The 20,616-nt window shown below is 38.0% G+C and overlaps 2 protein-coding genes across 4 annotated transcripts; both read left to right on the forward strand.

The window, feature by feature from the left end:
- The first annotated feature begins 1,309 nt into the window (after positions 1 to 1,309).
- Positions 1,310 to 9,809, forward strand: ing3 (inhibitor of growth family, member 3). 3 transcript variants are annotated; one of them, XM_067582013.1, is made up of 12 exons: positions 1,310 to 1,450; positions 1,584 to 1,655; positions 3,367 to 3,467; positions 3,552 to 3,617; positions 4,347 to 4,443; positions 4,559 to 4,630; positions 4,943 to 5,062; positions 5,237 to 5,400; positions 5,493 to 5,683; positions 6,841 to 7,033; positions 7,119 to 7,157; positions 7,894 to 9,809. In XM_067582013.1, the coding sequence occupies exons 1-12, from the start codon at positions 1,423 to 1,425 to the stop codon at positions 8,008 to 8,010; spliced, it is 1,260 nt and encodes a 419-aa protein (XP_067438114.1). In that variant the 5' UTR covers positions 1,310 to 1,422; the 3' UTR covers positions 8,011 to 9,809. The 3 variants fall into 3 exon arrangements, with proteins under 3 accessions (XP_067438114.1, XP_067438116.1, XP_067438117.1); XM_067582015.1 differs by having other exon boundaries at positions 4,943 to 5,059; XM_067582016.1 differs by lacking the exon at positions 1,584 to 1,655 and having other exon boundaries at positions 1,316 to 1,450.
- Positions 9,810 to 15,138: 5,329 nt separating this feature from the next.
- On the forward strand, positions 15,139 to 18,980 carry LOC137176015 (erythroblast NAD(P)(+)--arginine ADP-ribosyltransferase-like). Its single transcript, XM_067582039.1, has 3 exons — positions 15,139 to 15,425; positions 15,602 to 15,686; positions 17,121 to 18,980. Exons 2-3 carry the CDS (start codon positions 15,612 to 15,614, stop codon positions 17,829 to 17,831), a joined length of 786 nt encoding a protein of 261 aa, XP_067438140.1. The 5' UTR covers positions 15,139 to 15,425; positions 15,602 to 15,611; the 3' UTR covers positions 17,832 to 18,980.
- The last annotated feature ends 1,636 nt before the right edge of the window (positions 18,981 to 20,616 follow it).

Here is a 20,616-nt window from a genome sequence, read left to right on the forward strand (position 1 = left end):
ATTATTATAGTTCACAAGTACAACTGATCACCTGTTATTATAGTACAAGGAGTAATTATACAATAATAAATATAAAATAATAATAATAAATAAAAAAAAATCTAAATACAGCAAAAGCAAACATGGCTGCACAGACCCACTAAACAACACAACTGCTGTATTCTGCTTTCTCATGTCTGTTATAGGCCTTATATTACATATTTAAACACAATATATCATATACTAATGTTTATATGTATCCTGTTGTCCACTTTATATTCACACACCTGGATCAGAAGGTTGCTCTGTTCATTGATTTTTTGATATATTCTGCTTATCTGTATCTAAACTTCCTCTCTGGTGCTGCTGTGATGCTAAATTTCCCTCCTGGGATCAATAAAGTTTGATTTTATCTGATTGATGGCTCCTGTTGCCATAAATCCGCCCTGACGGGATCATCGTTAAAGCTCCTCTGGTCTTTGATGATGTGATGTTTAATGTCAGGCTTCTTCCTCGGTGTGTTTCATTGTGCAGCAGACTGAACATTTTTCACTTCACTTCAGATTAAAAAAGTCTTTGATGAATCTGAAAATGTTTCCAAATCAGCTGTTAAAGGATCAGTGAGGTTTTCCAGATCAGATGTAATCGTGTCTACAACAAGGACTTTTTCATTTGTGGTGTGTTAATAAATGCAGTTTATCAGGGAACAACGGTGAAAAGGTTTTGTAAACATACAGGATGAAAATCATCAGCGTGGAGTTGAATCATTTCAGTTATGATAAAGTCTTTATAAACACACACTATAATACTGCATAAACTCGACCCTTATGGAATGAATTTGATTTGTAATTTTCCAATTTCATTCTGTTGCTTTTTCTTTCTTTATTGATGTATTATGATCAGTGCACCACCTCAAGCATACGTTGCCTTGTTGCTATTGTTGGAATGGTAAACCTGTTGTAAGTTCCATTTTGTAAATAAAGTTTTAAAAAAAGTATATAGAGATTATAGACATTTTCTATTTTCTCTATTTCACAGACTAATATATGAATGGGTTTCTTAGCTTAGTTTAGCCTATTTTTTTGTGTTGAATGTAGAATTGTCATAATAACTAATATGTAATCATTTCTTAGGGACGCAGTTTTACGCTATCACATAAATAAATTCAATAAAATCATTTGGGAACCGATTTAGAGATATTTTTATACGAGAAACGAGCTACAAACGTACTGAACTACAACTCCCATAAGGCATCTGTTCTGAGAACGCTAATCAACGCCCACTTGGGTTTCAGCCTATCAGAGCGCAGAGAAGCCGTTTGCGTCACGTTCTCTGACCTCAGTGTTTCGGGGTATTTTTTTCTGGGAGAGACAGCGGCTGGCGGCGCCATATTGAAAGCAGAGATTCGCTTCATAAAACGCAGAAAACGTCGAAGTCGCCGCGATGTTGTACCTGGAGGATTATCTGGAGAGTGAGTATGCGGCTCCAACTGAGCGTCAGTGGCGTTTCTGACGCGTTTTGTGCGTTAAGTGTGTGTTATGTGGCGGTCCGCGCGGCTCCGGCCGTTAGCCTAGCCGTGCTAACCACTTCTTCTTCTCTGGCAGTGATCGAGCAGCTTCCCATGGACCTCCGCGACAGGTTCACGGAAATGCGGGAGATGGACCTGCAGGTGCAGAGTACGTACCGGCGGCTCACTCCGGTGTAAACACACCGGGGACACACGGGAGTTAACGTTAATGCACCGTAAACAGCTCAGAAACGTTTCATTTCAACATTATAGCAACATTATTAATCATCAGACTCGTTTATTCAGGCTAACAGCAACAACTGAAGGAACTCACTTCTGACAGGAACATTTCTGTGCTGAACACCGGTGTTACAGCAAATTCTGTCACATCCTGTGACTTCATTAGAAACAATAATAATAAACTTTATTTATACAGCACGTTCAAAACAGAGTCACAAAGTGCTTTATGTGGCTAAAACATTTAAGTACTATAATTAATCTGTAAAATAAGACAATTCAAATATAATAAAACAGAATGAAATACTCCTAATATAACATTAATGATAATAATAATAATAATCAAAAATCAAAAAAATCAAACACTAGTAATGAAACATAAGATGTTGGAAATAAAACAGTGTGGTATCAGGTAAATAAAGACCTCTCTAAGAAGATAAATGTTTGAGAAGTGATTTAAATATGAAGCTCAGTCATGATAAACTCGCTGCCTCTACACTATCAGATGGGTCACATGATGTTTTTCTACCATTAACTAACTAACATCACCTGTCGATCTGTTCACCTCTTTGGTCTGAATAATGAAGCATTAAAGGACGAGTTCACAGTGTTTCCAGTGTGTTTTCCTCCTGTTCGTACTGCAAAGTGTCTTTAAAAGTCCTGAAAAGCTTTGATTTAGGTTCTTGAAAGAAAAAAAAAAATTCAGAATCTCAAATTTAATTCATAAAGGTCTGAAGTATTTAGTTCATCCTGCCATAGTCAGTCAGAAACGTTGGTTATAAAATGTCCCTGATTCAGTTGTTCCCAAACCTCTGAGCTTCAATTAATTATTCATTTGAATTGATTAATTGATCCATTCTTTTACTGCTGATTGTCCACATCCAGCTCATGATTGATTAGTAATATTATTGGGAATGATTGTTATAAACTACCAGGAAGTAACGACAAACTGTGAAATACATTTAAATTAATTGACATTTATCTCACATTTCATTATGTAAATAATTCTAATCATCATCATCACTGTTGCTTCTTATTGATATCTTTCATACTTTTATTAAACTGTTTTATGTTAAACATTAAAATGTCTTGAAAAGATCCTTCAAATGTCCAAAATCCACAGTGTGTCCACACAGTCATTTAAAGTCTGTGTGAAGCTTCTATTCAGCTTCAGCAGTCTGAGTTAGTCATATCAAGTGGATATCTGACACATTTACAGTCTTTTTAGCATCAAATTCCCTCTTTGTGTTTCCTCGGACAGTGTTTCCCTGTTGAGCTGCAGGTGGAAGTATAGTAACAAAAAGAGGAACTTTGACACTAAAAAGACTGTAACGTTGAAAGATATCTACTTGATTTGACTCATTTGGACGCTGAAGCTTCATATTAGCTTCAGACTGTGGATTTTGTCCTCCATCACTTCCATTGTAAGGTCATTATGAAGGGATCTTCTAATGGTCAGTATGAACAGGAGGAATGATTACAGCAAGAAACACAGCTTTAATGCTCATCTGATGACTGACTGTTGGTTTAAGATGGACGTGATAAACTGTGAACTCGTCCTTTAAGGAAAAGAGTTTTGCTGGTTGCTGATATCTTTAATTTTCGGGGCTGTTTGTTGAGTCTCTTGTCGTCTCTTCGTTCAGACGCCACCGATCAGCTGGAGCAGAAGGTCATCGAGTTCTTCGTCAACGCGAAGAAGAACAAACCGGAGTGGAGAGAAGAGCAGATGGAGGTTATTAAAAAGGTTTGTTCGTCTTATTTTTTTAGCAGCAACTGTTTTTTATTCCAGAATCAAATGAATAAAAAAACGTTCATCACCTCGTTTCAGGACTATTACAAAGCTCTGGAAGACGCAGACGAGAAGGTGCAGCTGGCCAATCAGATCTATGATCTGGTGAGTGACAGTCAGTGAAACGTCACGTTCTGTTACAGCAGGCAACATACAACACATAGATGATGATTATGTTGTTGTTTTACATTTACAGACACTCCATCAGGTTATTGAGCATCATCAAAACAAACATAGTTACTAAACATAGACGTGATATTGATCAGAGGTTTATTTATATGTTTATTGATTTCTGTTGTTTACTGTTAATATGGATGTTGTGACCTGATGATCTAAATGAACAAACAACAACATGTTGAGATCTAAACTGTGTCTGAACATCATTTAAAACCTTTATTAATCAGTTTGAGTGTTATTCAGTCCAAACACCACTAGATGGCAGCAGAAGACCTGATATATTAAACATGAAGCTGATCATCAGGGAGGATTATTTATATAAATGCTCGTTATAGTTTCCTACAGCTGGAAGAGATTTATTCAGATTATTGGTTTTATTCCATCAACTGTTTAAAACATTCAAAATATTCAGTTAAAAGCATCAAATTCTCTGATTGCAGCTCGTTAAATGTGAATATTTTCTGGTTTCTTTGGTTTCTGTGACAATAAACTGAATGTTTGACGTTTGATGACGTCGTCTTGGACTCAACTAACCGATCTATTGATCCAGGAAACGACGGTTAAAAGGTTTTTTTGTTTGAACGAGTCGTCCGTAGACGCGTCTGTCTTGTTATCGTCCTGCCGTCTCACCTGACAGCTGCTGGTTTGTGTGCTCAGGTGGATCGTCACCTGCGTAAACTGGACCAGGAACTGGCCAAGTTTAAGATGGAGCTGGAGGCCGACAACGCCGGCATCACGGAGATCCTGGAGAGACGTGAGTCCGTCAGACTGACAGAAGCTTTATTTAGATCCACTGAAGAGATGACTGACCTTCTTCTTCTTCTTCTTCTTCTTCTTCTTCTTCTTCTTCTTCTTCTTCTGCTCCTCAGGGTCTTTAGAGATGGACAGTCCATCTCAGCCAATCAACAACCATCACGTCCACTCACACACCACCGCTGAGAGTAAGTCTGACTGTATCCCACTCGTTACCATGACGACAGCTGCAGCTGTAGAAGTGATCAGTGTTGTAGAAAATATCACAATGTAATAAAAAGTTAATTATTGACTCATTAAATTTAGAAGAAAGAAAAAGTGTTGAAAAGCTGCTTATTTACATTCATCAACATTTATTAAACCTGTTTCTGATGTTTGTTAAAATGATTCAGTAACTTTTCTCCCTTATTAACGAGCAGAGACGTGTTTTTGTTTCTGAGCTTCATGTCGTATAAAGAACATTGTTGTTCATTAACGATGAGCCTCGTTTAACCCGACAGAGAGGAAGTACAGCGCTCCGACGCACCACACCACCGAACACGTTCCAGAGAAGAAGTTCAAGTCTGAAGCTCTGCTGTCAACGCTCACCTCAGACGCCTCCAAGGAGAACACGCCAGGTAGCAGTTCCACCTCCACCTGCACAACCGTCACACCTCCACCTGCACCATCACACCTCCACCTGTACAACCGTCACACCTCCACCTGCACAACCATCACACCTCCACCTGTACAACCGTCACACCTGCACCTGTCAGTCTGTGTGTGTTACTAACGGCGAGCTGTGTCCTCTGCAGGTTGCCGTACCAACAGCACGTCGTCCTCCAACAACAACGTGTACAGTGTGAACTCCTCTCAGCCGCTGGCGTCCTACAACCTGAGCTCGCTGCCGGCGGGGCCCGGGGCCGGCGCCGGGGCCATCACCATGGCTGCCGCTCAGGCCGTTCAGGCCACCGCTCAGGTCACACACACACTGAAACACACATGTATGAGCGTGAACCAGTGAGTATGCGTGAACGTGAGTGTGAATGAAGCTGTGCTGTGTGTGTGCAGATGAAGGAGGGCCGCAGGACGTCCAGTCTGAAGGCGAGCTACGAGGCCATCAAGAACAACGACTTCCAGCTGAGCAGAGAGTTCTCTCTGTCCCGGGACACCAGCGGGTACTCCTCCTCCGCTCTGGCCTCCACCCTCACCCAGACCCTCACCCCCAACACCGCCTCCGACTCCCGGGGACGCAAGTCCAAGTAAGACCGCCGCCCGGCGCCCACTGGGGCTGCGGTGATGTTGTTAATCTGTGCACAGGTGCATGTTGGGATGTGATGAACTTCATTCATCATCAGACTGCTTGAACACGGCGTCCGATGGGAGACGCGGGATGAGGGAGGCCCTCGCCAGTTTCCTCCGAAATGAACGTGTTAGATTCTAGTGGCGCCGCTAATCACAAAACTCACCGATTGAAAAAAAAAAAGAGGGCAAATAAAACTTTGCTTTATATATTCTGTAAAACACAGAAAGGAACTTTTCCTCATGGTCTTAAATGAACATTCAAGATGTCCAATAAATAAAATCTTAAAATATATAAACTATTCAAAGCTCCTATGAGGCCTGAAACCTGAAACCTTCCTCAGTAGTGAAACAGCTTCTGTCCACATCATCAGAACTTGATGATAAACATGAACACACGTCTCGTCCTGCAGCTTGTTGAACGAGCCGCCAAACAAACGTTCACCGCTAACGTCAGTTAGCAGCTAGATGCTAATTAGCTGCTCAGCTGCAGCACATCAAACATCATGTAAACAAACCTGCAGACGTCACTTCAGACCCGTCAGACGCTGGTTTGATCGCTGCTCTTTTAAATCCCTGTTAGCGACGCGCTGTCTGTCCGTGACTTGTACTCACAGCAGTTTGTTTACTTTGTCTTAAATGAGACATTTTGTAATTAATCCGCAGTTCATATGCGTGCAGAACCGTGGGGGGGGGGATCCGTATGGATCAACTATGATCTGTTGCACCACTGTTAGGTTCGGTCTCGCCATCAGAAGAGTCCTTTGTTGTTAGCTGGAGTCCAGCAGAGCATCCAGGTCACCAGTTTATTCTGCTGCTTCCTGTTTTTGTGGTTTTGCTCGAGCTTTTTCTCTCGACTCCGTCCGTCAGCTCTCTGATCTAAACAGTCCCCCCAGGAACCTGGTGTAGACCCTGACCTGAGTCTCCACCTGCCAGGAAGCTGCTGTTTTACTGTCAAACATAACAACTGTAAACATTTATCAATAACAGCTGTATTATTATTTATTGATAACATGAAGTCCAGATTAATGAGTTCACACCTGTAACGAACCTCTACGCGTCTACGTGTTTATTCGTCGTAACGGCGTCTTCGTCTCTTCTTCTTCTTGTTTTCCAGAAGCAGCATCAAGTCTTCCAACCACCAGTCGTCTTCATCCTCCTCCTCCTCCTCGCTGTCGTCGTGCTCTTCGTCGTCGGCGCTGGCTCAGGAGCTTTCCCAGCAGGCGTCGGCGCTGCCCGAGGCGGAGGCCAACAGCCAGGTGGACTGGACCTACGACCCCAACGAGCCGCGATACTGCATCTGCAACCAGGTGAGTCTGCGGCTCGCCGGCGACCGGACCAACGTCTTCCTGTCATCAGCTGATCAATAATCTAAACTGGTTTATTGTTTCTCAGGTTTCTTACGGCGAGATGGTCGGCTGTGACAACACAGACGTGAGTATCAGCTTTACTGGTTTTGTATTGATCGCATGTCTGGAACTGAATCAATCAACTATTTTTAATTTATCAAACTAATCAATTAATCAGAAACATGATGGACACAATCAATCAATCAATCAATCGATACTGGATGATTTGTCAGCTGCAGCCTGATTAGTTTGTTTTTACAGGAAGTGATTTTAGAGCTGTAATGATCAATCGATCGACAGAAAACTAATCAACTGTTTTTAATAATCAATTAATCGATTGGAGTCATTTTAATGAAAAATGTGAATATTTTCTGGTTTCTGACAGTAAACTGAATATTTTTTAAGTTGTGGTCAAAACAATAAGATTAATCAATAATAAAACTAATCGTTATTGATTAGCTGCAACTATTATTTATAATTATTCATTTATATACTTTTTATTTACATTTTATTTAATGTTTCTTTTAATTAGAATGATATAAAACAGCAAATGTTTTTTTTATTTTTAAAAACTGAAAGCAGCAAACGACAAATGATCAATAGACTAATTAGGGTTGATTATTTCCATTATTGATTAATCTGCAGATTATTTAATCGATTAATCATTTTGTGTATAAAACATCTTTCGTGATACTTCGATCTTTGACGACTTCAACGATTATTTGATTATCAAGACGGTTGATTGAACGTATTGATCCAGAGCCGATCAGTTAATGACCAGATGATTGATTTGTTTGTAACGACGTGTTTTCTGTGTCCAGTGTCCGATCGAGTGGTTCCACTACGGCTGTGTGGGTCTGACGGAGGCTCCGAAGGGGAAGTGGTACTGTCCTCAGTGTACGGCGGCCATGAAGAGGAGAGGCAGCCGCCACAAATAAAAACTCTTCACGTGTTCGCCGCCGTGCGTCTGCAGCTCGTCCTGACGTCACGTCGCTGCAGCCGACCCTCGACCTGCAGCAGCCGCTCAGAAGACGGATCGAACGTTTTTGTGCCAACAGAAACCATCTTCGGATTAAAGCCACACGAAGAAAAATCATCTCGGAGTTCTGAGATTAAAGTCTGAACGTAAAAACTTTCTGTCGTTATTATGATGTTGAAATTCATCCCGACGTTTCTCAAAGCTACAAACAACCGTTTAAAGCCCGAAAAACTACAAGAATTCTGTTTTTTCCTCTTTATTAACTTTAATAATCGGCTTCATCACATTTGTTTTTATTTTTCTGTTTTAAAGTCGGAGAAACTACAAGAATTCTGTGTTTGTTTGTTTGTTTTTTAAAGCGTCTCAGAACTCCGGCTTTAATGATCCTGACGTTTGTTTTTATCGACAGAATTCAGACTTTCTTCTCAGACTTTTTTTTCTAATCGTCGTCCTGTTACATACTCGACCTTTTTAAAGCTGGAGAAACTACAAGAGTTCAGTTATTTTCTTTCTCATAACGTCATGAAAACCTGTGAAAACGTCACAAAAACACTAAAACTGAAACCAGGAGGATGAAAATAACAACAACAACGGGACGTTTTTGTGGAAGACTTGACGTCGTCCTTTAAAATGAATCTTTTGTTGCTGGATGACGGAGTGAAACCTGCCGACCTGATGCTGTTAATCAGGAGTTTAATCCTAAAATAAAATAATCTGCAGACTGAAACGTTTCATGTGTCCAGTTGAGGAACAAAAGGACCTTTTATCATATTTTTCTGTGAATCTGTGATCAAACTAAACCAGAACTTCTGTCCAGTGTTCAATAAAAAAAAACATTAAAAAAGAAACAGAGCGATAGTTTTAATTCTGGCTGATATGTCGGTCAGAGGTCAGAGGTCAGGGGTCCTTCTTCTCAGTCATATATATTAATTCATCTTTGATCAAACTTTGTCTTTATTTACAGAAATTAGACGTTTCAGAATTGTCAGAATTCATATTTTTTCAGGTTTCCTCGTTTCTGTTTGTGAGTTAACAGACAGAATAACAGAATAGAATCATCTTTGTGTCTAAAACACATTTTTTCCCCCGAAAGTTTCTGACTTTTACATATTTTGATCAAAAATCAGACTTGATGTAAGAATCCCGACTTTATTTGACCAAATCAAACGTTGTAACAACAGAAGTAGAAAAAGACTTTAAACCTCAAGATGACGTCTGATAATCCCGACGTTTTTATTACGTTTTGTCTTTATTAACAGATTTCAGACGTTATTTCCTCTCACGAGTCTGACTCGAAGAATCTCGACTTTATTTCATCAGATTTTGTTTTGAAGTCAAACTTTTTCTCAGAATTCTGACTTGAAGAGAGAATCTGGTGTTTGTTTGAGATTTGATGAGTCTGACGTGACTTTTTTCCACCGTCTCCTGTGACGAGGTTTTTCTTCGTCTTTAATGTCCAAATTAAGTTTTTAAACTCAGAAATCTGACTTTTTTTTTTTCTTGGAAGTTTTGTGTTTTAATCTGAGAATATTTTAACTCAGTGTTTTGACCAATAATCTGAGATGGATCTGAGTTTCCTGACAAGAAGACGCTGCTGGACTGATTCTCCTCCTCGTGTGATTTATATTGAGACGTTTGAACCTGATGAGTCGATGTTACAGTTAAACCTGGAAATGATTCAGAATGTACAGAATCTGAACAAAGTCACAGCTGAAGCCTGACTGTTTGTTTCAGTCTGAATAAAAAGATGTTTTGGTATCTGTTGAGTTTATTTATTTACATAAATGATAAATGAGAAGATGAGGAGCGATGAGGTAAAACACTTCAATAAAGTGCAGAAATTCAAATTTAAACGTTTGTTTTCCTTAAAAACGCGTCTTTATTCAATTCTGAAGAAACACTTTGTCAACAGTTTAGAGCTGCAATGATTCATCATTTACTGACAGAAAATTAATTTCCAATTATTTTGATAATTGATTAATTGTTTTGAGTCCAAATTCTCTGATTTCAGCGTCTTAAATGTGAATATTTTCTGGTTTCTTTAGTTTCTATGACAACTGAACAAACTGAAGATCTTTGAGACGTTTGATGACGTCGTCTTTTCTCTCATTTTATGAACAAAACTATTAATTGTGAAATTAAACACCAGATTAATTGAGAATGAAAGTAATCTCAAACATGCTGCACATTTTCAAATAAAAACACATCAGCAGCAACAACTGGAATGATGATAATTGCAGGGAGAGAAAACACCTCATGAACTCCACCTGAATATAATCTGATGCAGGTTCTGGTCTGCAGGTTCATCTGCACACAGGAAATTAAAATAAAATGGGTAAATGGGTGGACACCAGCAGGGAAGGAGTCTGGCTGCCCCAGTGGTCTCCTCAGGCATCAGATGGGTACCGAAGGGCTGAAAGAGCAAAAACCCAGATGGATGGAAACATTTTAGACTTGTATTATATTCCATCTATTCCTCATATTTCCCTCTTTACTCAGTAGTATTTATAGCAGCTATGGAGCCATGGATCTCCAGACAGTCAAATTATATGCAGATGATCTCCTCTTATACATTTAAACTCCATAGTCAGTATGTTCAGTATGTTGTCGTTGCGATTCACCTCTTGCACTTGATTTCAATGAGGAAAGAAGCAGTTTCTCAGTTCAGTATTGCCACACTGTCTTTAATGCTCAGAGTGACTCACACTGATACAAACAAGCAGGAACTAGACTGATGAGTATTAGATCTAAACCACAGTCGAAGTGTATCTGTGTGAAACCAGCTCAGGACTCATGGTTAAATATTCAGTAAACTCAGTCCACACACACACACACACACACAAAATGAAAATAACAGCTGTGATGGATTCATCCATACAGTAAAGTGCTGCTTTATTACAAACAATTCCACCGTATAATCCTGTAAAGATGTGCAGCAGCAGAGCACAGAACATTAATTACCGTCAGATCCTGACCGATCTGGTGTTAATGAAGTTACCGCTGCTGTGCTGTGTGCGTAAATGCGCAAAAAGCCTCTTTCTCAGTTTGGAGACGCACTTATCGTTTCAGCTTCTGTGCTGCAGCCAGCTGATGTTTCTGTAACATCCCGGATACATTCAGTGACATTCAGACATTTATCTAACATGTTTCAGACCTGCCTGAGTCACGTTAATCGCTGTATTTTGATATTTGACATTTCAGTAGCTCATGTTATAGATGTGAAATACTAGAGAAGTAAAAGAAGCAAATACATGACAGTTGGTTTGTGATTGTGGAGAGCTCTGTGTGTTTGACACCTCTGTTAATTAAAGACACTGAAACACTGGAAACAGCTCTGCTCACTCAATCAGACACAAAACATGGCAAATTGTGCCGTCATATCATTAGCGCAAAATCTTTTTTGAATAAGACTTTAAAAAGGGGCAGATTGTAAATGCTGCACATCTTACGGTGCTATTACCATTTCATTTGTTTGTACAGTGATGTAACAGGTTTGACAGTTGACTGTGAAGGCTGGCTCCATACAGTAACACAATAGGATAAATGTGAAAATATGATGGCATGTATAAACAGTTGAGCTGTCTTAAGGGGTATGTAATGTCTTATCATTATAAAACAGTTCAGATTTTTCTTTGCTGTTGCATATCTTTTTAACATGTTTTGAGTCAGGAGTCCAAAATGACACCTAAAAATTTAAAATCACTGGTGTCATTTCCTCTTGATCTATTTTGATTTTACACTTACTTATACACCCTCCGTTTTGTTTGTTAATAACTCTGTGGCTACAGAAGGGTTTTAGCTGATACATAAATGATTGTGTCATCAGCATACCTCTGTTACAGCATGTTTGTAAATCATTTATGTATAAGCTGAAAAGCAGAGGCCCCAAGATTGAGCCTTGTGGAAACCCGTTCTGGATTGTCGGGGGATTCATAGTTTTGCACTGATTTTAACACATTGCTCTCTACATTCGACATATGAAACAAACCAGACAGTTGCTTGCTCTAAAAAATTGAAGGTGTTTAGGTTGTTCAGAAGTATGTCATGGTTCACAGTGTCAAAAGTCTTTTCGAAGTCTAAAAACACTGCTCCCACTACAGTACCCTCGTCTAGTGAGCTCTTGATGACCCCTAACCCCTAACCAGTGAAGTAGCAGTTGCAGCCATTTACACTGAGTACCCTGACCTAAATCTGAACTGTTTAGGATGAATAAGTTCATTACTTTCAAAGTGGTCAACCAGATAAAAACAGCTAGAATAGAGTTGTTACACATAAATGTTCACATTTGATGTACTGCACCAGAGTGAGCTTATAGCTAATTTTCATCTGCATTCCCTTAAAATTAAAACATATAACAGCACAATAACAAACAGTACAAAGCAAAAAACACACAGAACACATTATACAAAATACAAAACTACACACAACAGCACATCACATACACATTTAGGTTTGATCAGGGTGGAGCTGTGCAGTATCCAACCCAAACAGATCCTTTGCCTTTTTATTACTTAATTTATTAAGTAATTGTGATTGTGATGAATCTGTGGTAATGATAACTTGTGGTAATTTTGCTGGTTCAAAATTTTCAGCAAGCTCCTCCGCTGATTGAATGAAATAAATGATAAAATTAATTTGCTAATCACTCCATTTACTTCCAGCTCCGTTATTGATTTTCGTTGTCTGGGCTTAAGTTTAGTAAGACTGTTTAGGTGTTTCCAGGGAGAAGTGCTATTTCATTCAGATTGGAATCCGTTGTGTAAAGTATGTGGTTTTTGCCTTGCACAGTTCTCTAACTGCCATATTTCTCAGACCCTTAAAAATAAGGAAGTACATACTCAATTTGGTGAATAGTGACTTTTTCAGTGCAAGGTCTCTTTTTTTCATTAACTGATGAATATCATCATTCAGCCATCGTGAGGAGACTCTTCTTGGCTTGCATTTAAAGATTTGTGTATATTTCTCAATCTACTCTGTGAGTGTTTTTATCAAAGTGTTACAGCAGTTGTCTAAATCACTGGTTTGTAAAACATCCTTCCAGTCAATATTATTTAGTTGGTTTTTGAAATTGTGGCATTTTATTTCTGGGAATGACTGAATTCCCTGATGTGTTTTCATGCATTAATATTGGTAGACACTGTTTTGTTAGTTTTCTGACAATCAGGGTCATGTTATGGTCAGAAAGGCCCGTTAATAAATGATATGTCCTTGTGACTCTTTCAGGTCTGTTTGTGATTATCAGATCATTCAAATGATTCTTGTAGAACAACATCAATAATAGCTGAGAAACTTGGTTGTTTGGCCTTTAAAGACACTTTGATTTGTATCTCCTCCTACATGAAGCTACCAAGATGATCTGTGTGATAAACTGTGTTTAATTAATTACACACATTTAATTAGCTTCAGTGTGGAGTGGTGTCTTTGTTCATGTCTACAAATATGAATCTCTTTAGCTGTTCCACTTTATTCACCAGCAAGTCTCTAAATGTGTGAAACCAAAACAATGAGTTCAAACAGTGTAAAAGGCTGATTGGAGCTGAGGGGAACTGCAGAGTCTGTTAATAATTTACTGTGGGTTCATCACTACGTGCAACCTTTCACATCACATGTACAGTCCTCATCTGATCCTTTGTTCATATAAACATGTCAATTATACAGATATGGATTTAATGATTATTTCATCTCATGCCTTCTCACCAGTGCAACTGTTCAAGACTTGCATGGTAAATGCAACTCAAATCATCTGAGACTTTATCACACAGACAACAAAAGCTCCAGTATTTTCTGTTGTTTTCATACTTTTCTAAATAGTTTTCAAAGGTTTTAAAACCTTTTTCCTGCCGTTAAAATGCATCTTGCTCCTTCTTTAAAAATAAATCTTAAATTACAACATTTAATTATGTCCTAAGTATCCTTATTACCAGAGGAACATAGTCATTTATTTACCTTTTTATTTTGACATTTTATTTCCACAGATGTAAACAACTTGTGGATAATAATAATAATTTCAAATAAACTTCACAAGTGATGAACAGCAAGGATTGGTCAAACAAGACTGGACAAAGTCATCTTCCCAAATTCAACCTCAGCAGAATGCAGAGACAAAGAGAATCACGTATATAATTTAAAGACCATCAACATGGAGGGATTTATAAATGTGTTTTTTAATTTGTATTTAATAAAGCCCATCAAGCAGGATTCAGAGTTCAGATTCAGGATTCAGAGTTCTTCAAATGTAGAAAGATGAACGATACACTTAAATTATTCCATCTGACACTTCAACTAAAGTTTGTCTTTGAGTTTCCAGATGAAGTTTCTGCTCTTTAGTCACAGAGATGAAGATGCTGTTCTGACCTCAGCTTCCTCTTTCTTCCTCTTGTTTACCACACAGGAAGTAGAATTTTAGTACATGTTGTACTTCTACCTCTGTTACCTTATTATTATTGTTATAGGTCTGTATTTCCCCTAAAAGCAAAGTCAAACTTTATTTTCATTATGATTCTTGTCTGAGAGGCGAGAGTGGAGCTGCTCTGAGCATTAAAGAAAGTGTGACAATACTGTGTTGAGAAACTGTTTCTTTCTTCATTTAAGTCAAGTGCAAGAGGTGGATTGCCACACCAACGTACTGAAGGTTCTGACTTTATGGAGTTTAAATGTATAAGATGAAATCATCTGCATATAATTAAATATTTCCATGTTCATGATATTTAAATGAACCTTTCTGGAGATCCATGGCTCCATAGCTGCTACAAATATTACTGGTGAAACTGGGAATCCCTGCCTTTAGCCACAGCTGAGAGGGAAATATGAGGAATACATGTTATTGATGTTGAATATAATATAGGTTTACAATTTCTTCCATATTTCACACTTTTTTCATGATTATTTCTGGCAGTTACATCCTGGAACTTGCATATAATTGAATTGAATTTCCCTTCGGGGATCAATAAAGTCATAACTATTTACTTATCTATCTATCTATAAATCATTTTAAACATCTTAAAGCAGCTCTAATGTGTATTTATTGTGTATAGTTTTTCTTGTTTAGGTGAAAAAGGACAATTGTAGTTTTGATGGAAATCTGTATGAAAGTCACAAAATAAGTAAAACCCAGAAACTCATCATGCTAAATTAATTTAGCACAATGACTTGGCATGATGATTTTTTTTGTGGACCTGCCCCTTCTCAAACCAAATTTACATCCTTGTATGTGTGTGTGTGTGTGTGTGTGTTTGTGTGTGTGTGTGTGTGTGTGTGTGTGTGTGATGTGTATAAAAAGGTGATCATGAGTCCTGTAGAAACATTAAGGACCTGTTGTCCAACCAAACCTTTGGACTCAGCGCTTCACTTACTGCTCAACTTCACATCAGACTGGTGAGTTGATCTTCCATCATCATCATCATCATCATCATCATGCTTTTTTAATGTTTTAATGTTTGTTTGAACAGTTATTGTAGCAAAGTTTTCTATATATGTGTAATACAGCAGGCAGCAGACTGCAGGCTGTTGTACATGTCAGACTTCTTCATGTGTGCATGTTAACATTGTAGAGCTGCAGAGATGAAGGCTCACCTGCTGATCTTTGCTGCAGTACTTCTGGTCCCTTGCTGGACGATGCCTGCAGGTCAATGGAAGGTGAGTACCATATTCTGAAAAAAGATCAAATTATACATTGAGGGACATTTACTTTCTTGTTTGACTCCATGGAGTCAGGTTGATTCTTGGCTCAGTACCAGTGAGTGACTGGTGGTTGCGACCCAGTCTCCGGTTCAGAACCCCATTATGTTCCAAACACAAAAAATACTGTAATGCTGGACCTCTACTCTAAATGCTTTCATAAATCATTAGCAATAAAAAAGATTAAAATACTTTGTTATATCTTATTTTTTTCTGTTCATACCAATGGACGGAGAATCTGACCATGAGAAACTAACTAATAGTAAAAATGACAATAAAACGTCTTAAGAGACCTTTTTACAACAAAAAACATGTGTTGATTTATTTTTCATGAATATTAACTCATTGCATATATATTTTGTATTATTTTAACAAACATTCATTCTCATGTTTACTTTAAACACAGTTTAAACACCAATTATGTACTTTAGCAATATGATTAGTAGATTAAAATTATTATGCTTCCTCCTCGCCTCACAGTCGGCCATACTGGCTGAAAAAGAGGGTGTGGCTGTACTGCAGTCCACTGTACATGATGTGGAACACTGTGATTGGCTTCTAGACATCCAGACAAATAAGTTTGTGGAATCAGATGACAGTAATCATAGATCTAGAAAAGTTCAGTCCGCTGGACTGGTCGGGGGATCTGAATGGCTTAACCAGTTAAACAGCTGGTGACCTCAGAATTTGTTGTAAACAGCAAAGAGTTTCATTATAATGAAATACAAAATGCAGATTTTTAATCAAGTTTAAACAGATGAATTCCTCATAAGTCAGTTTTCTTCTTTCACTATATTCCAAACATGGGTCTGTAATAAAGAGCATGTAGACAGTGTGTGAATCCAGATGTGTTTTTAAGAAAGAGACTGATTGGTCCATCTATCACCCATCGGGCCCTCACAGCTGTGAGGTAAAATAGTGTTTATCCAACCTTTTATCTACCACTGCACCGCCGGGTTAATGAGTGAAGCTACATGTGTGTATCTGACTGCAGTGGAAGGTCAGAGGTCAGAGGAGTTTTGTGTGTGTTCAGGTTAGTGAAATATGCTGGTTTCAGTTTAATATGAATAAACTTTCTTGTGTATTAAACAGAGACTGTGATCTTTCTCTGACCTGAACCAAGAGCTGCCAGAGTCTGAACACAAGCAAACGTTTCATACTGCTGGAGTTACTACCAGCAGATATTAGACTGAAGATCAAACTAATGAAACACATCAGTCAACGTTTTCTCATCACGTCGACAGAAAACATCATTCAGACTGCATTACGTTTCCTTCAACCTGTATTTACTGTTGCAGTTTATATAAGTGTCATTTCTAGAAGTTGGTTTGAATAAATCATAAAAGCTTTGTTGTGTAACATTAGCTGTTCCTTCCTCCTTCTGCCCTCCAGGCACCCAGCTCCATTCCACTGAACATGGTTCCTGATGCTGTTGATGACATGTACAATGGCTGCACCGAGAAAATGGAGAGGAGGGTCCAGAAAGAATATTTCAGAAAAGAGTTTGTGGGAACATTTAAAATTGCCTGGGAAAATGCAGAAAAATGTTCAAACAAATACTCACAGGATCTCACCAAAAACCAGCGGCAGGCAATCTGTGTCTATACATCCAACGACATTTATGCAGAATTCAATAAAGCAGTCCGGACCGGTAGGAGCATCTATGGCAGCTCCTTCCGATTCCATTCTTTACATTTCTGGCTTACTACTGCCATACAAACCCTGAATAACAAACACTGTTACATTAGTTATCGAAGAAGCAGGGCTGCATTCACTGGCAATGTTAACAGCATAATTAGGTTTGGTGCGTTTGCCTCCAGCTCTCTCAGAACAGACCTTAAACTGTTCGGTAGCAAGACCTGCTTTCAAATTATGACCTGTTTTGGAGCTTATGTGAAGCATTATTCAAATTATCCAAGTGAGGAAGAGGTGCTTATTCCCCCCTATGAAAGATTCAAAATAACCAAAATTATTAACGGTCAGGGTAAATTTCCAGATCTGAGTGATTGTGAGAAGGTCTTTACTTTGAGGAGTTCAGTATATAAGAGTAACCTAAACTGCAAAGCTGCACCCAGATTAGAGAGCAGCATTTTCTCCAAATGATGGGGAAAATGCAAGAAAATGAGTCTTGTTCTTTAAACTTATATCATCAATAAATAAATCTATAAATCGATACAACACAGCCAAACATTCTGTACTGAAGTCAATCATCATGCATCACAACATCATCTATTACTGTGTTCTATGTGCAGCAGACTGTATGTCTCTGTATGGAATCAACACATGTGTGATATAATAAAAATGATGAATGATAAACTACCAACACAGACATGAACACTGACTGTCTCTAACAGTGTTTCTGGTCTGTTTCAACGTCATTTATTGTCCAAAAGCCTCTGAGCAATACTGTTTCTCTCTTTTAAAAACTATTATTGTTGTTTTCATTTGTAATTTTATTTGAAATATTTTTGTTTGTCACTTTTTATCAGCATTATAATGTTGATTTGAACAATGACAATAAAGCTGATTCTGATTCTACTCAATATTCTCATAACTGACCAAATAAAGAATGTTAACACGTGTGCAGCGTCAACAACAAATAAACAAACACAAACAGTCAGAAACTCATTCAGTCATGTTGATGTTGATGGAAAGTTTCCAGCAGCTGTTTGACGTCCTGCAGACTGACTGCAGCAGCTCAGACGCATCATAAATAAAAGGCTTCATGATGTAAACTGTGAGATAATTTTTCTGTTCTGTATGTTTTCATAAACTCATCACTCATCATCTCCTCCCAATAAACACAAACTGCTCCTGTTTGAACTGCTGACAGCTGTTTCCTGACATGTAAATTCTAAGATATTAGAGAAACATCATATTAATATGTGAAATTCAGTATAGTAATGTATTTCCAGATGTTTGGATGCATCATATTAATATGTGAAGTTCAGTATAATAATGTTTTATTTCCAGATGTTTGGATGCATCATATTAATATGTGAAGTTCAGTATAATAATGTTGTTTGGATGTTTAAGCACAGACTATTGTGGGATTACACATGAGAGAAAAAACGTGAAATTACACTTCTTATTTAATTTTATTAGTCTTTATTTCTGTGTTTCAACTCTTTGGAGATCAGTTTCATTTTGGTTCATTTGAGACTTTCTTTGCATCCTCTTGCAAGTTTTGTCTTTGTTTAGCATGTTTGTATTCTTGTTATCAGCACAAACTCAGCTATAAGTACAACTCATTATTTTGTCAATTTAACAAGGTATAAAGCCACCAAGAACCCAAACGACAAGAAAAAGTACACCGTCGCTAATAAAAATGTACAAATCTTAAGTGATAATCACTGAATATATTATTATACAACAGTTAAAGGTTGTAAAAAAATATAGTTTTACTGTTCTTACAAACAAATACATCAGAAAAGTAAAAATAACTTAAATGTGGTGGAGTAAAAAGTATAAAGTATTATTAAAATGTGTGTACTCAGGTTAAGTACAAGTACCTGATGATTGTAGTAAAGTACAGTACTTGAGTAAATGGACCAGTGGAAATAAAGAAAACAAGATGATGGTTTGGTGTTTTACTTCAACACTGAATCTAATCCAGCTGCTGCAGCAGTTTTACAACCTTAAAGCTACTGAAGGGGAAATATAAGGTGGAAACTGGATTAGAAGAGGTTCATAAAATGTCAAAGCTTCCTGTTTCACAGCTGATATTTATGTAAATTTATTGGAGTTGTGTCCATGTCACAGGTTTGAGCCCAGCTTGTCTCCCTGTGAGACTAAAACACACTATTGATGCAGCAGCACCACCTGCTGTCCAAACCAACAAACTACCTGCTGCTGTCCACAAGAATACATTACAACCACAATCAATATTTCATTCACTAACACATGAAATATCATCCAGAGTAGAGCTGCTAACGTTTGTGTTTTTAACATTTTATAATAACAAAATAAATTACATGAAATACTAAGTTACCAAAGAAAAAGGAAATTACAAATCAGGGACGATAATTGATTATTTATTAATAAGTAATAACACTTGATAACAGAGAGCTTATTAAAAGATTGTTTGGGCAAAAATAGAATAATATCTGAGACTGACTTTGTGTGTGATGCAGAGGAGAACACATGATGTTTCTACAGAACATCATTTAAATAAATACAGAACGTCCTCACAATGTTACACTTTATGGTAACGGAGAAAATGCAGCTGTGCAACAATGACAATTCTGTCATAACAGACGATGATGGAATGAAACTTTGATCTGGCTTAATGCACGTCATAAAGATAATGAGCATGACGAGGGTCCTCAGTTACAGCCCACTAAAACTTTGATTTACACACAATCATGTCAGCTGCAGAATGAAGTATATCTCAACTTCATTACAACAGCTCAAATATTTTATAGGCTTATTTTTTATTGAGGCTCCTTCAAATAACAGCAGAGCTACAGCCTGATATTTGAGAGAGGAGGATGCACCTGAACAATATATGTTTCTATTGTTACGCTGTATTTACCTTCATGTAGAGAACACAAGTTAACTTGGGGTGTAGTTGAAAGAGGAATTGGACAGTGGAAGAGAAGATGTTCTTCATGGAGAGGGTTACCTGCTTATACACATAATATACCAAATTGTCACTGTTTAATATTTCCAACTGAGACTGTGAGAAAACTACAACACGTCATCATTATTTCTACTTTGCTGCTCTGACTGTGGTAAAACAGCAACGTCTCACTCTCTCCCAGGAGTAATCCTACTCCTGCTGACAGTCACAGTAAATTCTCTTCTGCTTCATAAATTAGTTTTAGTCCTCGTTAGCTCTCAGTGTGATTCTGAGACGCTTGATAAATATGGGCCCAGGGTCAGAGTG

This window comes from Thunnus thynnus, chromosome 23 (assembly GCF_963924715.1).
Source record: "Thunnus thynnus chromosome 23, fThuThy2.1, whole genome shotgun sequence".
Taxonomy (NCBI): Eukaryota; Metazoa; Chordata; class Actinopteri; order Scombriformes; family Scombridae; genus Thunnus; species Thunnus thynnus.